The sequence below is a fragment of the Eptesicus fuscus genome, chromosome 1 (assembly GCF_027574615.1).
Source record: "Eptesicus fuscus isolate TK198812 chromosome 1, DD_ASM_mEF_20220401, whole genome shotgun sequence".
Classification (NCBI taxonomy): Eukaryota; Metazoa; Chordata; class Mammalia; order Chiroptera; family Vespertilionidae; genus Eptesicus; species Eptesicus fuscus.
The window spans coordinates 76,976,423-76,992,677 of record NC_072473.1 but is presented as its reverse complement, the minus strand read 5'-3'; the positions used below and the strand labels follow the sequence as shown (position 1 = coordinate 76,992,677).

The window sequence follows — 16,255 nt, the reverse complement described above, 5'->3', positions numbered from 1 at the left end:
AAGAAGGAGCTCTTACCATTTGCAACAATATGGATGGAGATGGAGAACATTATGCTTAGTGAAATAAGCCAGGCAGAGAAAGATAAATATCACATGATCTCACTCATTTGTGGAATATAATGAACAACATAAACTGATGGGGAGAAAAATAGATCCAGAAACAGAGAAACATCAATCAGAACGTCAAACCTCAGGGAAGAAATTGTGAGGTAACCAGAAACCCAAGAATGCCTGAGAACGCCTTTCTAGCCACGCTAGCAATCATCAGATGTACAGTAATTTTACCTGGGACAAGAGGGTAAGTATTTTGATCTTATGCTCCTGACCCTTCATGGGTAAGACCCCTTACGTGGGCTGATCCCCTGACTAATGTAGTTACCAATAATACCAAACACCCTGGACATCTAGGAGGTCCATGGGTGGGGCAAGAAAGTATAAATACACAAGGGTCTCCACCCAGCTTCCCTTTTGTATGACACGAAATCAAAACAATGCCCCTTTGTGTGTACAATTAAAGAGAGGTTTCTGGCTTGTGTGGACACCAAAGAAAGGGTGTCACTACTATCACTACATGCCCCCGGTAGAGGTGCAGAAAATGTAACTAAGACCTTGTCTATATAAAAAGAAATGAACAGGCAGTTTGAAAGGGAATTGCCATGGACTAGAACAAAGAATATCCTTACATGATATTATTCTACACTATCATTAAAATTTATTCCCAGATTTGGATCACCCCCAGTACTTATAATAGTTCCTCGCACCCTTGGGGATAAAAAAAAAAAAAGTCATCTGTTTGGTGCTTGGAGACAAACTTAACAAATCTCTTGATACTTTAGAATTACTGCAGCATAATATACAATTATCCCAAGCAAACGTACAAACTAATTCTTTGAATGTCTGGCAGCAGTTTAAAAAGGACATGTAAGGATTTAACCCTTTTCATTGTGTAGAGGGCCTCCTGGGAGGGCACCTGAGAATTCTATATTGGTCCCTCTTACCCTTTAGGCCAAGAGAGACCCTCTTCTCACAATGCAATTGCTCACAGCTGTTGCATGAGCTCTCTGTTCATGTCGAGGTTGAAGTCTCGTGATGACTGGTGCCATGGATCTGTCTCTCACCCAGTGGGGTGAACTGAGCCCTCCCTGGAGAAGAAACCCGGGTTCCAAAAGATATGCGATCAGTGCTGGGGCCCCGCCAGCAGGCGAGGGGATCCCAAGGCAGGTGCTGGGCATGGAGTCCACGGGGGCATAGGCTACCAAGGAGACAAAACTGAACCTCACGTCACCCTGCTTGGCCCCGGAGGATGGCTGGTTAGCCAGAGACGGGTAAGATTCCTCAAGGAAGGAACAACCTAAGACAGGCACAGTCGCAGAGGGGCCATCAGGAGAGAATTTGGGGATCAACAGAGGTGGGGCACAGGCCCTCACCCCCCGAACATTGCAGGGGCCTGAATCCTAGCCCCTTCTGAGGGAGGTTTCCTGCCCCCATGGCTGCTTCGTGCTTCCCATGCCCAGCTCAGATCAGGACCCAGGTGACCGACAGAGACTTGGCCGACAGCAGCTGCCCTCTCACTCCAACAAGAATTGTTTGAGAAATGGGCAACAGACCTAAACAGAATATTTTCAAAAGAAGACAGAAGGAAGGCCAAGAGACACATGAAAACATGTTCAAAGTCACTTATTATCCGAGAGATGCAAATCAAAACAACAATGAGGTACCATCTCACACCTGTCAGAATGGCTATCATCAACAAATCAACAAACAACAAGTGTTGGCGAGGATGCGGAGAAAAAGGAACCCTCGTGCACTGCTGGTGGGAATGCAGACTGGTGCAGCCACTGTGGAGAACAGTATGGAGTTTCCTCAAAAAACTGAAAATGGAACTCCCATTTGACCCAGTAATCCCACTCCTGGGAATATATCCGAAGAAACTAGAAACACCAATCAGAAAGGATATATGCACCACTATGTTCATAGCAGCACAATTTACAATAGCTAAGATTTGGAAACAGCCTAGGTGCCCATCAGCAGATGACTGGATCGGAAAACTGTGGTACATCTACACAATGGAATACTATGCTGCCATAAAAAAGAAGGAATTCTCATCATTTGCAGCAACCTGGATGGAATTGGAGAACATTATGCTAAGTGAAATAAGCCAGTCAATGAAAGAAAAATACCACATGATCTCACTCATTTAGGGATAGTAAAGAACATTATAAAGTGGTGAACAAAAAGATAGATACAGAGACAGTAAAGCATCAAACAGACTTTCAAAGTACAGGGGGAAAGTTTGGGAAAGGTGGGGGAGTTATGAAATCAAACGAAGGACTTGTATGCATGCATATAAGCATAAACAATGGACGCAAAACTCTGGGGGGGGGAGGGCATGTGTGGGTGTGGGGTGGGGGGGTAATAGTAAGATATGTACACATATAATACCTCAATAAAAATATTAAAAAAAAAAAAAGAATTGTTTGAGTTGTCTTGTACCCATGGTGTGGGGAAGTGGGTTTACGATATCTAAATCCAGCCTACCACCAGGAATGCTCAGGACCTACTCAAGAAGGCAAATAATCCCTTCCACCAATATTTACAGGGTAAAACAAGATTATTGTTAGAGCAATAAATTTGACAGTAAAATATTAGTCAAGTTTTCAGGCAAATTTAAATTGGCTAGTTGAAACAAGCGAATATTCTAGAAAAAATAATTGTACTGGACAAAAAGGTGTTCCTAAAGTGTCAACTAAAATTTTTATTGGTACTTCATCTCATGATAAAATTGTGCACCATATAATGAACCTAAAACAGTAATATTATAGTGCAAAAAATTAAAATTTAAAAGCCATCAAGACTACATTATAAAATTTTCAAAAGCCTCCTAACATTTAAATCAAAAAAGGAGGGGATAGAAGAAGATCATGTAAGGAAAAATATCCTGTAAGTAAATTATATCTAGAAAATTAATACTTTAGAAAATTAATTGTAAGGCTAAAAGCAAGACACCCATGAAAAACACACAAGGTGACAAAACAAGCCAGAGGAAAATCATTTGGGCAAAAATTGAAAAAGGATCCCCAGTCAAATTTATAGAAAATATTCCTTTATTAACTTTTGGTCGAGAATATGTTTGTATATTTTCAGAAAACAACTCCGAGACCATGTGGATTCCAGCAAGAGTGGAATCGACAGGACTACTCCAGCCATGAAGACAGAAGAGAAGCAGTCCAGAGATGGAAGACGCTGATGTGGCCTTCCCATACTAGCAGTTAGCAGCTGTGCATCACTGCAGATTGCCCAGGACCAAACCAGACAGAGTCGGACCTGCATTACCACCATTTGTCCACCATCCAGAACTGAAATGTCAGTGCTGACATGTACACATAAGGAACTGTTGAACATTGAAATTGGGTCTCAAAAGAACTGTTGGCCCAGAAAGAAACTCACTACAGACTGATTCATTTGCCTGTCACCATAACCATTATTGCTTGTCTCATTTTCGGTTCTTATAAGTGTATTTCTAATAGCACATGATCTCACTCATCTAGGGGAAATAATGAACAACATAGACTGATGAACAAGAACAGACCCAGAAACAAGGAGGCATGGATCAGACTGTCGGGCCTCGGGGGGAGGGTAGGGAAGGGTGGGGGTAAAGGGGGAGATCAACCAAAGGACTTGTGTGCAGGCATATGAGCCTAACCGGCGGTTAAGGACAACAGGGGGGTGGGGGCATGTGCGGGGAGGGGGGTGGGATGGGAATGGGGGGACGAGGACAAATATGTGATACCTTAATCAATAAAGAAATTAAAAAAACATAAAGTTGTATATAAAAAAAAAGAAACCCACAAATACCTGGAGATGAAACAACATACTATTTAAAAAAATGACTGGGTCAAAGAACAAATAAAATATGAGATCAAAATTTATACAGAGACAAATAAGAATGACAATATAACATCAAAACTTCTGGGATGCAGCAAAAACAATAATAAGGGGGAAGTTATTACAGGCCTATCTCAAGAAACAAGAGAAATCCCAAGTAAACAACCTAATATCACATGTTAAAGAACTAGAAAAGGAAGAACAAAAGCAACCCAAAGACAGCAGAAGAAAGAAAAAATAAAAATTAGAGCAGAATTGAATGAAATATAGAACAAAAAGATTATACAAAAAATAAAACAAAGAGTTGGTACTTTGAAAAGATTAATAAAACTGAAAACCTCTTGAATAGACTCACTATGGGAAAAAGAGAAAAGACCCATATAAACAAAATCAGAAATGAGAGAGGAGTCACAGATATTCAAAGGATCATACTAGAATATTATGAAAGACTAAATGCCACCAAATTCAATAACCTAGAAGAAATGGATAAGTTCCTAGAAATGTATAACCTTTCTAGACTAAATCATGAAGAATGGGAAAATCTAAATAGACCAATCAGCAATGAGGAAATAGAAACAACCATCAAAAACCTCCCAAAAAACAGGAATTCTACCAAACATTCAAAGAAGATTTAAAACCTATCCTTCTCAAATTAAAAAAAAAAAATTGAAGAAGAGGCAATACTTCCTAACACATTCTATGAGGCCAACATAACCTAATGAAATTGGATTACAGTTTGATACCAAAACCTGGCAAAAATAAAACAAAAAAGAAAACTACAGACCAACATACCTGATGAATACAGAACAAAAATCCTAACCAAAATACTAGCTAATCAAATACAACAGTACATCCAAAAAATAATATATCACCATCAAGTGGGATTCATTCCAGGGGCACAAGGATGGTTCAGCATTCATAAATTAATCAAGGTAATACAGCACATTAACCAAAGAAAGGATAAAAATCATATGATCTTGTCAATAGATGTAGAAAAAGCATTTGATAAGATACAACATCCATTTATGATTAAAACACTCAATAAAATAGGAAAAGAAGTAAAGTACCTCAACATAATAAAGGCCATATATGATTAACCCTTAGCCAATATACAGTAATACTCAATGGTGAAAAACTGAAAGCTTTTCCTCAAAGATCAGGAACAAGACAAGGATGTCCACTCTCACCACTCTTACTCAACATAGTGCTGTAAGTCCTAGCCAGAGTAACAAGGCAAGAAAAAGAAATAAAAGGCACCCAAATTGGGAAGAAAGAAGTAAAACAATCACTTTTTGTGGATGACAAGATTCTGTGTATAGAAAACCCTAAAGACTCCACCAAAAAACTATTAGAAACAATAAACAAGCTAATCAAATACAACAGTACATCCAAAGCTAATCAAATACAACAGTACATCCAAGCTAATCAAATACAACAGTACAGTGAAGTTGCAGGATACAAAATCAATGTGCAAAAATCCATTGCCTTCCTGTATGCTAACAACAAAACTACCAAAAAAGAAATGAAAAAACAATTATTTTTGCAATCGCAACCGAAAAAATAAAATACCTAGGAATAAACTTAAAGAACATGAAAGACCTATGTACTGAAAATTACAAAACATTGAAAGAGACTGAAAAAGATACAACAAAAGGGAACAATATTCCATGTTCATGAATTGGAAGAATCAACATAGTTAAAATGGCCATATTACCCAAAGCAATATACAGATTTAATGTAATCCCCATAAAAATCCCAATGTTATTTTTTAAATATATTTTTTATTGATTTCAGAGAGGAAGAGAGAGAGAAAGAGAGATAGAAACATCAATGATGAGAATCATTGATTGGCTGCCTCCTGCATGCCCTTCCTGGGGATTGAGTAGGCAATCCAGACATATGCCCTTGACCGGAATTGAACCTGGGACCCTTCAGCCCATAGGCCGATGCTCTATCCACTGAGCCAAACTGGCGAGGGCCCAATGTCATTTTTGAAAGAAATAGAAAAAGAAATCATCAGATTTGTATGGACCCACAAAAGACCCCAAATAGCCAAAGAAATCCTGAGAAAAAAGAATGAAGCTAGGGTATCACCCTACCTGACTTCAAATTATACTCCAGAGCTATGATAATCAAAACAGCATGCTATTGTCAGAGAAGCAGACACACAAAATAGAGAGCCCAGCTATAAAACCACATACATATGGACAGATAATTTTTTATAAAGGATCCAGAAACACACAATGGAGTAAGGATAGTCTCTTCAATAAATGGTGCTAAGAAAACTAGAAAGCCACATGCAAATGAACGAAATTGGATTATAGTTTGTCCCCATGTAAAAAACTTAATTCAAAATGGATCAAAGACCTAAATATAAGACCCAAAAGAGTAAGTTACATAGGAGAAAACATAGGAATCAAACTTATGGACCTTGGTCGCAGAGAACATTTTATGAACTTGATCTCAAAGGCAAGGGAGGTAAAGGCAAAAATAAATGAATGGGACTATATCAAACTGAAGAGCTTCTGCACAGCAAAAGAAACTGACAACAAAACAAAGAGGCAGCCAACCAGATGGGAGATGATATTTGCAAACAATAGCTCAGACAAAGGTTTAATTTCCAAAATATATAAAGAACTCATAAAACTCAACACCAAACAAACAAATAACCCAATCAAAAAGTGGGCAAAGGACCTGAAAATGCACCTCTCCCAAGGAGACATTTGAATAGCGACTAGTTCTATGAAAAGATGTTCAACCTCCCTGGCAATTAGGGAAACGCCAATCAAAACTACAATGAGATACCACCTCACACCTGTAAGAGTGACCATTATAGATAAGACAAGCAATAATAAGTGTTGGAGAGGTTGTGGAAAAAAGGGAACCCTCATCTACTGCTTGTGGGAATGTAGACTGCTACAACCACTATGGAAAGAAGTCTGGCAATTTCTCAAATACCGTATTTTCCAGCGTATAAGATGACTTTTTAACCCAGGAAAATCTTCTATACACCCAGTTGTCTTATACGCCGGAAAATATGGTAATTAAGAATAGAGCCACCATATGGCCCATCAATCGCTCTCTTGGGTATATACCCGAAAAACTCAAAATCATGTATTCACAAAGATATATGATCCCCTATTCACAGTGGCCAAGACATGGAAACAACCAAAGTATCCCACGATAGAGGACTGGATAAAGAATATGTGGTATGCATACACAATGGAATAGTACTCAGCCATAAGAAAGGATGAAATAATGCCATTTGCAACAACATGGATGAACCTTGAGAACATTATGAAAAGTGAAATAAGTCAAACAGAAAAAGTAAAGAACTATATGATTTCACTCATATGTGGGATATAAAACTGAAACTTGTGAACACAAACCGCAGTGTGGTGGCTGCCATAGGGAAAGGGTAGGGAGGAAAAGGGTCCTAATATATGGTGACAGGAGAAGATTTGCCTTCGGGTGGTGGGCACATGGTGCAATATACAGATCTTGTAACACAGAAGCCCACACCTGAAACCTATATGTTCATATTGTACAATGTCACCCCAATAAGTTTAATTTTAAAAAAAAGAAAGATAATAACATGGTTTGGAGAGGACTTGGTGAAATTATACCCTCCAACACTGCCGATGGGAATGTAAACTGGTGCAGTCATTTTGGAAAATAGTCTGGCAGCTTCTGACAATCAATACCAATCCAATCCTAGGTATACACCAGAAAAATGAAAACATATGTCCCCACATAAACTTGTACATGAATGCTTATTACATTATTATTCAAAATAGCCAAAAGGTAGAAACAACCCAAATGTTCATCAACTGAAGAATGGATAAACAAAATGTGGTTTATTCATACAATAGAATATTATTTGGCCATAAAAAGAAACAAAGGGCTAATATATGCTAAAACATGAATGACCCTTGAAAACATTATGCTTAAGTGCAAAAAGCAAGCCACAAAAAGACCATATGTTATATGATTCCATTTATGTGAAATATCCAGAAAAGGCAAATCTATGGAGAAAGAAAGTGGATTTGTGGTTGCTTAGGACTTGGATGTGATAGGCTTATAATAAAAGCCTAACATGGAGGGGAACAGGGAATGAATATTAATGGGCACAGAGTTTGTTTTAGGAGGGGCAAAAATATCCTAAGATTAAACTGTGGCAATGATTGCACAGCCCAGTGAATATCTATACTAATAAAAGGGTAATATGCTAATTAGACCAGGAGACCTTCCGGACAAAGCCATGGTGGCGGGGTAGAGGCAGAGGTGGTTAGGGGCGATCAGGCTGGCATGGGAGGGCAGTTGGGGGTGATCAGGCTGGCAGGGGAGGGCAGTTGGGGGTGAGCAGGCCAGCAGGGTAGGGCAGTTGGGGGTGAGCAGGCCAGCAGGGTGGGGCAGTTGGGGGTGAGCAGGGCAGCAGGGGGCGCAGTTGGGGGCAATCAGGCTGGCAGGAGGGGCAGTTGGGGGTGAGTAGGCCAGCAGGAGGGGGCAGTTGGGGGTGATCAGGCTGGCAGGGGGTGGCAGTTGTGGGTGAGCAGGCCAGTGGGGGGGCCAGTTGGGGGTGAGCAGGCCGGCGGGGGGGGGTGCAGTTGTGGGCAAGCAGGCCAGCAGAGGGGGCAGTTAGGGGTGATCAGACCTGAAGAGTGGGCAGATGGGGGTGGTCAGGCCTGAAGGGGGGGCAGGCAGGCAGGTGAGTGGTTAGGAGCCAGCGGTCCCGGATTGCGAGAGGGATGTCCAACTATCAGACATCCCCCGAGGGGTCCCAGATTGGAGAGGGTGCAGGCTGGGCTGAGGGACACCCCCCCCATGCATGAATTTCGTTCACTGGGCCACTAGTCCTATATAATAAAAGCCTAACATGCTAAGTGTCCGGTCATCTAGTTGGCCATTCAACCAATCAAAGCATAATATGCGAATTATATGCTAAGGCCGCTCAACTGCTTGCTATGGCATGCACTGACCACCAGGGGGCAGATGCTCTGATCAGTAGGTTAGCTTGCTGCTGGGGTCTGGCCAATCAGGACTGAGCGAGACAGGCCAGACATGCCCTGGAGCCTTCCTGCGGTCCCTCCCAGTCTGGCCAACCTCCCATGTCCCTCCCTGGCCTGATTGTGCACCGGTGGGGTCCCTTGGCCTGGCCTGTGCCCTCTCGCAATCTGGGACTCCTCGGGGGATGTTGGAGAGCAGGTTTCAGCCTGACAGCAGAAGGACTGGTTGCTATGATGTGCACTGACCACCAGGGGGCAGATGCTCAACACAGATGCTCAGCCAGAAGCCGGGCTCATGGCTGGCGAGCCCAGCAGGGGTGGCGGGAGCCTCTCCAGCCTTCGCAGCAGTGCTAAGGATGTCCGACTGCTGGCTTAGTTGGAAATCCCCCGAAGGCTCTGGGACTGCGAGAGGGTGCAGGCCAGGCTGAGGGACCCCCCCACCCCTGAGTGCCTGAATTTTGGGCACCGGGCCTCTAGTATTAAATATACTTAAAAACATTGAGTTGTGCCCTAGTTGGCTTGGCTCGGTGGATAGAGCATGGGCCTGTGGACTGAAGGGTCCCAGGTTCCATTCCAGTCAAACGCACATGCCCTGGTTGCGGGGCTCAATCCCCAGTATGTGGCATGCATAGAGGCAGCTGATCAATGCTTCTCTCATCATTGATGCTTCTATCTCCCTCTCCTCTCCTCTCAAATCAATAAACATATATTTAAAGAACACTCTTGAAAAACAAACAAACAAAAACCACAAAAAAAGATCATTGAGTTGTGATCTTTAAGTGGGTGAATTTTATGGCTTGGAAATTACATCTAAATAAAGCTGTTTGTTAAAAAGAGGCACATCACTGGACATATGATGAACTTTCAATCATTATAAAAAGAGCAAAAATATGTTCTGCTCTTAAAAGGACTTTATCCCACATGGTCCTGTCAATCCCTCATAAGGTAGGTTCTATTATTATCCTTTAAGTGTATAGATGGGGAAACTGAGACTCAGTTTATGTACCTTGCTCATGATCACACAACTAAGATACAGCAGAGCTGGGACTGGAACCAATGTCTCTCTGACTTTGGATCCCAAGCCCTTTCTGTTTTCAATAGACCATAGTGCCCCTCTAAATATAGTCAATGTAACCACATAGAGTGATTTCAATTTAGGCCTTAGTGGTTGTATCTAGGGAACTCAGGATCAGCTGGGGGATCACTTCTTGGCCTTTGGATAAGATCAGGTATGGATGAGCTGGGGGAATAGTATGTAATGACTCTCTGAAACTTAGAGAAGTGTTCTAGAGGAACACTGAGCCAGGAGCTTGAACTATCAGTTCAGGAAGTCTCTACCCTCAGGCATTGCTCATAGGTCCTGGCAATGCACCTAGTGCTAATTACCTATGAGATAGCTAAACAATCTCAGTCTGCTGTTATTAGAGGTGGCTCCCAGGAGCATGTCCAATAAAGAGGTTGTGACTCCTCTCAGACAAGGGCTAGAGGTCTAAGAGTGGCTTTCCTCCCTGCAAAATGGAAACATCTCTCAATACTAGGCTGTCAAGGCCAGGTGATGTATAGCTCACCACTTGGTACTGTGATTTCCAGATCTGAGCAGCAGCATGAGCGGGGGGGGGGGGGGGGGGGGCGCGGGCGGCTGTGCAGAGAAGAAAATGTTCTTGGAGAAGCATAAATCTCCTCCAGACAGAAGGTTAAAATGGCAGTAAAGCCAGGTGCGGTTGGCTGATATCTGAGAAAGCATGCCTCCCAGATTGCAAATCTGCTGTAAATTGCTCATCAGTTTTCCCCATAGGAATCTCCTAGTCTATCCCTCTGTATTCACCCACTCAGAAGACTGACTTAAAAAATACTTTCAAAGAACAGGATGGTGATTCAATTGGAGCTATATTTAAAAACTATATTATTCACACACACACACACACACACACACACACACACATACACTCAACACAATATTGATAAAACTGACTTTCTTTTACTTGGTCTTGCTGTGTTCTACAGTCTGATAATCATTGGTCACAAGGACAAATGGCCAAAAGGCCTTGCAAGAACCTCATGTCCTTTTTGAATCATAAAAAAAGTCTGCTATGTTCACTCTAGCTTTAGTACTCTATGCATGTTGCTGAGTTTTAACTACATGAAAATCTGTAAGCTATGCATGGTGTATATAGTAGCAATTAACCAGAATATCTTATTCACCAGATCAAACTGTTTTCTAAACATGGGAGAAAATTTAGAGTGGAATCCTCTTCCAACTGTGACCCCAGTTAGGACCCTGAAAGCCTTAATTTCCTGGATCCCCCAGGATACAGGGCAGGAGAGAGATGGCAGCTGCCTCTGGATTTCCAACCATCCCCAGGTAGGTGGAGAGTTGGCATTTGTCTGAGACTTTCTCGAAGTTGTGTCTTCAAGACCAGGTGCTGTTATGTTGTGTCAGTGGAAATTTCCTCTATATAAATGCAAAGGCACTTACTGTATTGGCATTATTCCTTTAATCATATTTCTGTATTCTCCCACTAGGTTGTAAGCTTTGTGAGGGCAAGGACCATGTCTGTTATTTACAGCTCTATCTGTAGTGTCTGACACACATAATGAATACTTGAGAAACAGTATTGAATGAATAAGTGAAATGCCTACTTCAGGAAAACTGCTGATAAAGCCCAACAGGTAATCTCTTTCCTTCCACTTTCCCATTTTCCTTTTTTTTTCTGTGTTTGAGAGAAGAGGTGATGCTTTTTCTTTCCCAGTTGGTGGTTTACCAGCATCCTTTAAGCCCAGTTGGCTGAGCATTGAGTTGGGTTCGCTGGCAGCCAGTAGCTGCTATGGGACAAGACTATAGACCCTGCTAGAGAAACGAGGCTCTGAGTAGACTGGTGTTCTATTGTCTGAGGTTGGCAGGATGACTGTTCCCTATAGGTCTTTACTAAACCACACTGGGGCTTCTGTGCTGGGTTGAAAGAGGGGTCTGATGGAGGAAGCCAAGCTTAACTTTGTATCAGGAACTGATGGCCCCTCACTGTAACCTGGGTGGAGGTCTCCTCAGTGGTGCTGCTTGCTGTTGCCCTTTTCTGTCCTTGGAACCATGGGATAAGATGTGCATACTAGCACCTGACAGGCTGACCCATGAGACTCATTCTGTCACACTCACCTTGAACCCTGGGTAGCTACTGTCAACCCAGCAACTAACAACCCAAAGGCCAAGTACTGGGCCTAAGCATTGGCCCAAGCCCCTGGAGAAGTCAAGTGCTACAAACAGTGGGGACACCACAGTGGTCCATCTGGCTCCTGCATGGTCAGAGAAGCCCTGTGCTAGAGGCAGCCTGAGCCCCCTTAACTCTGTAGGCCCAATGCTGAGGGTTGTCAGGAATCAGGGAAGGGCTCTAAAGTCATGTATAGCATTTAGATAAGCCTCCTTCTGGGCTAGAGGAGAATCCAATGAAATTTATTTGCCTTTGGAAAAGCAACATGATTCAACATGGTGCCACTATTCCCATAGCAAGGGGAATACTTAATGAAGGAATTGGCTAGGGTGCTAATGGGCTGACCGAAACCCTTTGGAAGGCAGGGTGGGACTACAGAACCACCCCAGGAGCCTTCTTAAAATGAACCCACAAACAACCCTCACTTGCACATCTGGTCCTCAGCTGAGCTCCAGGCTCTTCCTTCTGTCTTGCCTTTTCCCTTTCTCCCTCTCTATCCTGCTCAGTAAGGAGTATAATTTACTTAGGTGTGATGATAGAGAGGAAGATCATAGGTGACACTAATAATGCTAATACTGGCTTTGCCATAATTTGGCCATCAGAGGTTTCATAGTATATATGGCCACCCACTTTGAGCAATCCGCCTTGAGACATATGGCAACGTGGATCCCCAGGTTCTTAATATTCCAAGTCAGTTCTTTTGCTTCTTTATGTGGCCTACATCATATGCCTTGGGCCCTCCCTATCTTTCCCCAAATCTGTGTTTGGTGGATTGCCTTCTAATTCCTATGGGCAATGTTATGAGGTATAAACATGTGTTTGCTGTGATGTTCATTTTGAAGAAAATGAGGTGAGAGGGTTTATGTGGATACACAGCCCACTGGGTGCTGGGTCATCCATCAGGTATGTGCTTCTATTCTCAAACTCCTCAATACAGATCAGATGTGACCATGCTGCAAGGCAAGATAGCCTTGAAGATAAAAGAAATAGTTTAGCAGCAAGACAAGTTGGGTGAAGAGTCTTCAGCATGTGAGGAGGGCAACTACTGGGTACTAAGTCTCAGCTTCTACTTGTGATGTTTGGGTGCTGGGGTGGGGAGAGCACTCATTGCATGTATGTGAGTCTTGGGTCTAATATGTGGAGTGACTGTTCTTTGGTCTCCTCCCATTTTGGTTTGGGGTGGCAGTATCTGGATTGGGCTGATTTTCCCCCAAATGCCCTGATTATGCCATCATCAGGACAGCTCTGAGGAGTGACTTCACTTCGCTGTTTGAGAGTTGCACTTGATTTTGTGTTCTTAGTGGTCAACCCCTCCAATCTCTAATATTCCTGCTGGCTATATATACACGGTGTTTGCACACTCTTTCCTACCCCAACCTTCTGTGGCCTCTTACTCCAGGCAGCTATCAACCGCCTTATGAACAAAAGAAAATTTTATCTTCATTTTCAGCTTCCACTTTTAAAAAGTTAGAACACCCATGCATCTCTCCTAGATCAATGTACCTCTAAAGTTTTGCCTTAGATTCAATGAGATTTCTTAATTGGTTCTCTATTTATTGCCTGTTTGCTATTTTTATCTTACAATCATTCAGACTCAATCACAATGTGTTGTTATAGGCATCCTTTGTGGGACAAGCCCATCAGAAAGCCAGCTGTCTTTCCAACTGGCTTGTGCCAAGTGGGATACAGTGGTACAGCATCAGCTCCTGGCAAATCAGGTGCTGGCAGAATGGGGTGAACACTAAGGCAGTGGAGCTCCTCCCCACCCCCCCATGTTTCCAGGGTCCAAAAGACTTCCACTACACCAAAAATCGAGGCTGAGCCCTACCTGCCTTGATCATTGGAGGTGGAAGAGGCTGGTTGGTGGGCCTGGAGAAAACCATCTTCCTGGAATCCATCAGGAGGCGGCAGTACCCTGCAATCAGGCAGGCAAAATTGGTGGCTTCAGGCCACTCCATCAACAGCACCAGAGGCTGGGGGAGAGAAAGGAAGAAACATGAGGACATGGGAAGGAAGAAAACAGGTTCAATTCCTGGAGAATGATAGTATAGAAAATATAATTTGCATGGTTATGGGAACCATAGTTTCTGAACCCAAAATTGAGGCATATGTCCTGACAAATTATTTCTTCTGATTTGAGAGTTAATTTATAGTAAACTCTTACCCAAGTATCAAAACTAAATAAACCTTAATTACAAATTTAATGAACCACCTTTACTGAAGAAGACTGAAATTATTAAACATCATGTGACTGTCATGTGGCTTTTATTGGGGTTGTCAGGGCTCAGCAGATGTTAAGGCCAGCTGGGAAAGCTGGGGTGAACCTAGGAGTTGAGGGGAACATCCTTTATGAGAAGTTCCTTGAATGCACAGCTCATCTCTATAACCATCTGTGGACATTCCATGCAATCAAGTCTTCACTGTGCCTTCCAGGTCAGGGTCTTTCTGGTCTGCAGCCCTGCTCAGACCTTCATGTTCTTCCCTTTTCCCTTGGTTTCCCAAAGTGTTCTCAAGATGTTAATTGGTGCTCATTAAAATAATTCCTTGATCAAATACAGGAGTGAAACTCTGGGTTAAACAACACTATATAGATAATGGTACTTATGGAAATTATCAGATCCTTTAATATATTAATGTGCAATACCAACTTCAAGAGTGAGACTTCAGTATTACAACTTTTCTAAAATGTTTTATTAAATCTATTTCTGCCCTGGCCAGTATTTCTCAATGGTTAGAACATTGGCTCGCACACTGAAGGGTCTCAGGTTTGATTCTGGGTCAAGGGCATGTACCTGGGTTGCAGGTTTGATACCCCGCCCTATTGGTCCTGGCAAGTGTGGAAAGTAACCAATCAATGTGTCTCTCTCACATGGATGCTTCTCTTTCTCTATCCCTTCCTTCAATTCTCTCTAAAATATAAGTGGAAAAACTACCCTGGGGATTAACAACAGCAACAACAACAAAAATAAAGGAAGCAGCTTCTCTTTAAAAATATCTATTTTCATAAACCATCTTAAGGTGTTCTCAGGGTTTGTTTGTTTTTAACCCACTTTGGGAAATACTAGCATACTCTGTTGCCTTCTGTTCCTGACCTTAAATCAGTCATATTAATCCTGGGATTAGCTAGTTGACTACGTCAGAGACCTGGCAATGATACACCAAAAAAAAATGATATAATGAAAATAAATCAGCACCTTTTCAATAAACCTTTCCAATATCTGTATTGTAATTAAAAAAAGGAAGTGTGGCTTGAAAATAAGTTTGGGTGAGATGGATATCAGCCATGAGAACATTGTACCTAGGACAGGGTAGTGGCTTCCAAATTAAGACCACTGAAAACTGCACTGGCTGAAGAGGGGCCATTGGGTTGTGGGTTGCCTTGACTTTTGAGCATCCCCAGACTAGGCATTAGGAGCTGAAAGGATTAAGAGAATTAAATTAAGTTATATGAGAAGCCAATATTTTTATAAGTAATTTAATCCTAATAAAGTCTAAGACAGTTACTGAGACATCCCATAATCCCTCTGTATATGCAAATAAGCCAAAGGGGATACTCTTTAAAAATATAATTCTAAGCTTAATAAAAAGGAGAAATTTTAAACTTTTGAAATCTCTTCTACTAATATTTACAGGGTAAACTAAAGATTGTTGTTAAAATACTAAATCTGATCACTAATATTGTCAACATAATGTAAAGAGAGTCATTGTAATATAGCTATTCGGCCACGTGACTCAATATCCAAGCCTCAGACTTGTAGGTGGCTTGGTATAAAAAAGAAAGATTAAAACTTTGTTGGTTTTTTTTTTTTTTTTTTTGGGTTTTTTTTTTTTTGGCAATGGGTATGAGACATTTCATTACTCTCATTTGGTTCTTAATTTTTTTTAAAAAATTATTGTTTAAAGTATTACACATAGTAGTACATATATCTCCTTTTTTTTCCCCCATTGACCTTCCTCCAGCCTCCTCTACCCCATCACATGCCCTCATCCCACCCCCCAGTGTCTTGTGTCCTTTGGTTGTGCTTATATGCATGCATGGAAGTCCTTCAGTTGACCTCTTCCCCCTACCCCTTCCCAACACTCCCCAGCCTTCCCGCTGTAATCTGACAGTCTGTTTGATGGTTTACTGCCTCTTTATCTATCTTTTTGTTCATCAGGTTA

General features: G+C 41.9%; 1 protein-coding gene across 1 annotated transcript in view; it reads right to left on the bottom strand.

Annotated features, from left to right (window-relative positions):
* FRMPD3 (FERM and PDZ domain containing 3) overlaps nucleotides 1-16,255 on the bottom strand; it is a 92,761-nt gene that overhangs the window by 26,354 nt on the left and 50,152 nt on the right. Inside the window, exon 12 of the mRNA XM_008156318.3 lies at nucleotides 13,923-14,067. Within this exon, the coding sequence (XP_008154540.2) occupies nucleotides 13,923-14,067 (145 nt within the window). The remainder of the gene's footprint in view (nucleotides 1-13,922; nucleotides 14,068-16,255) is intronic.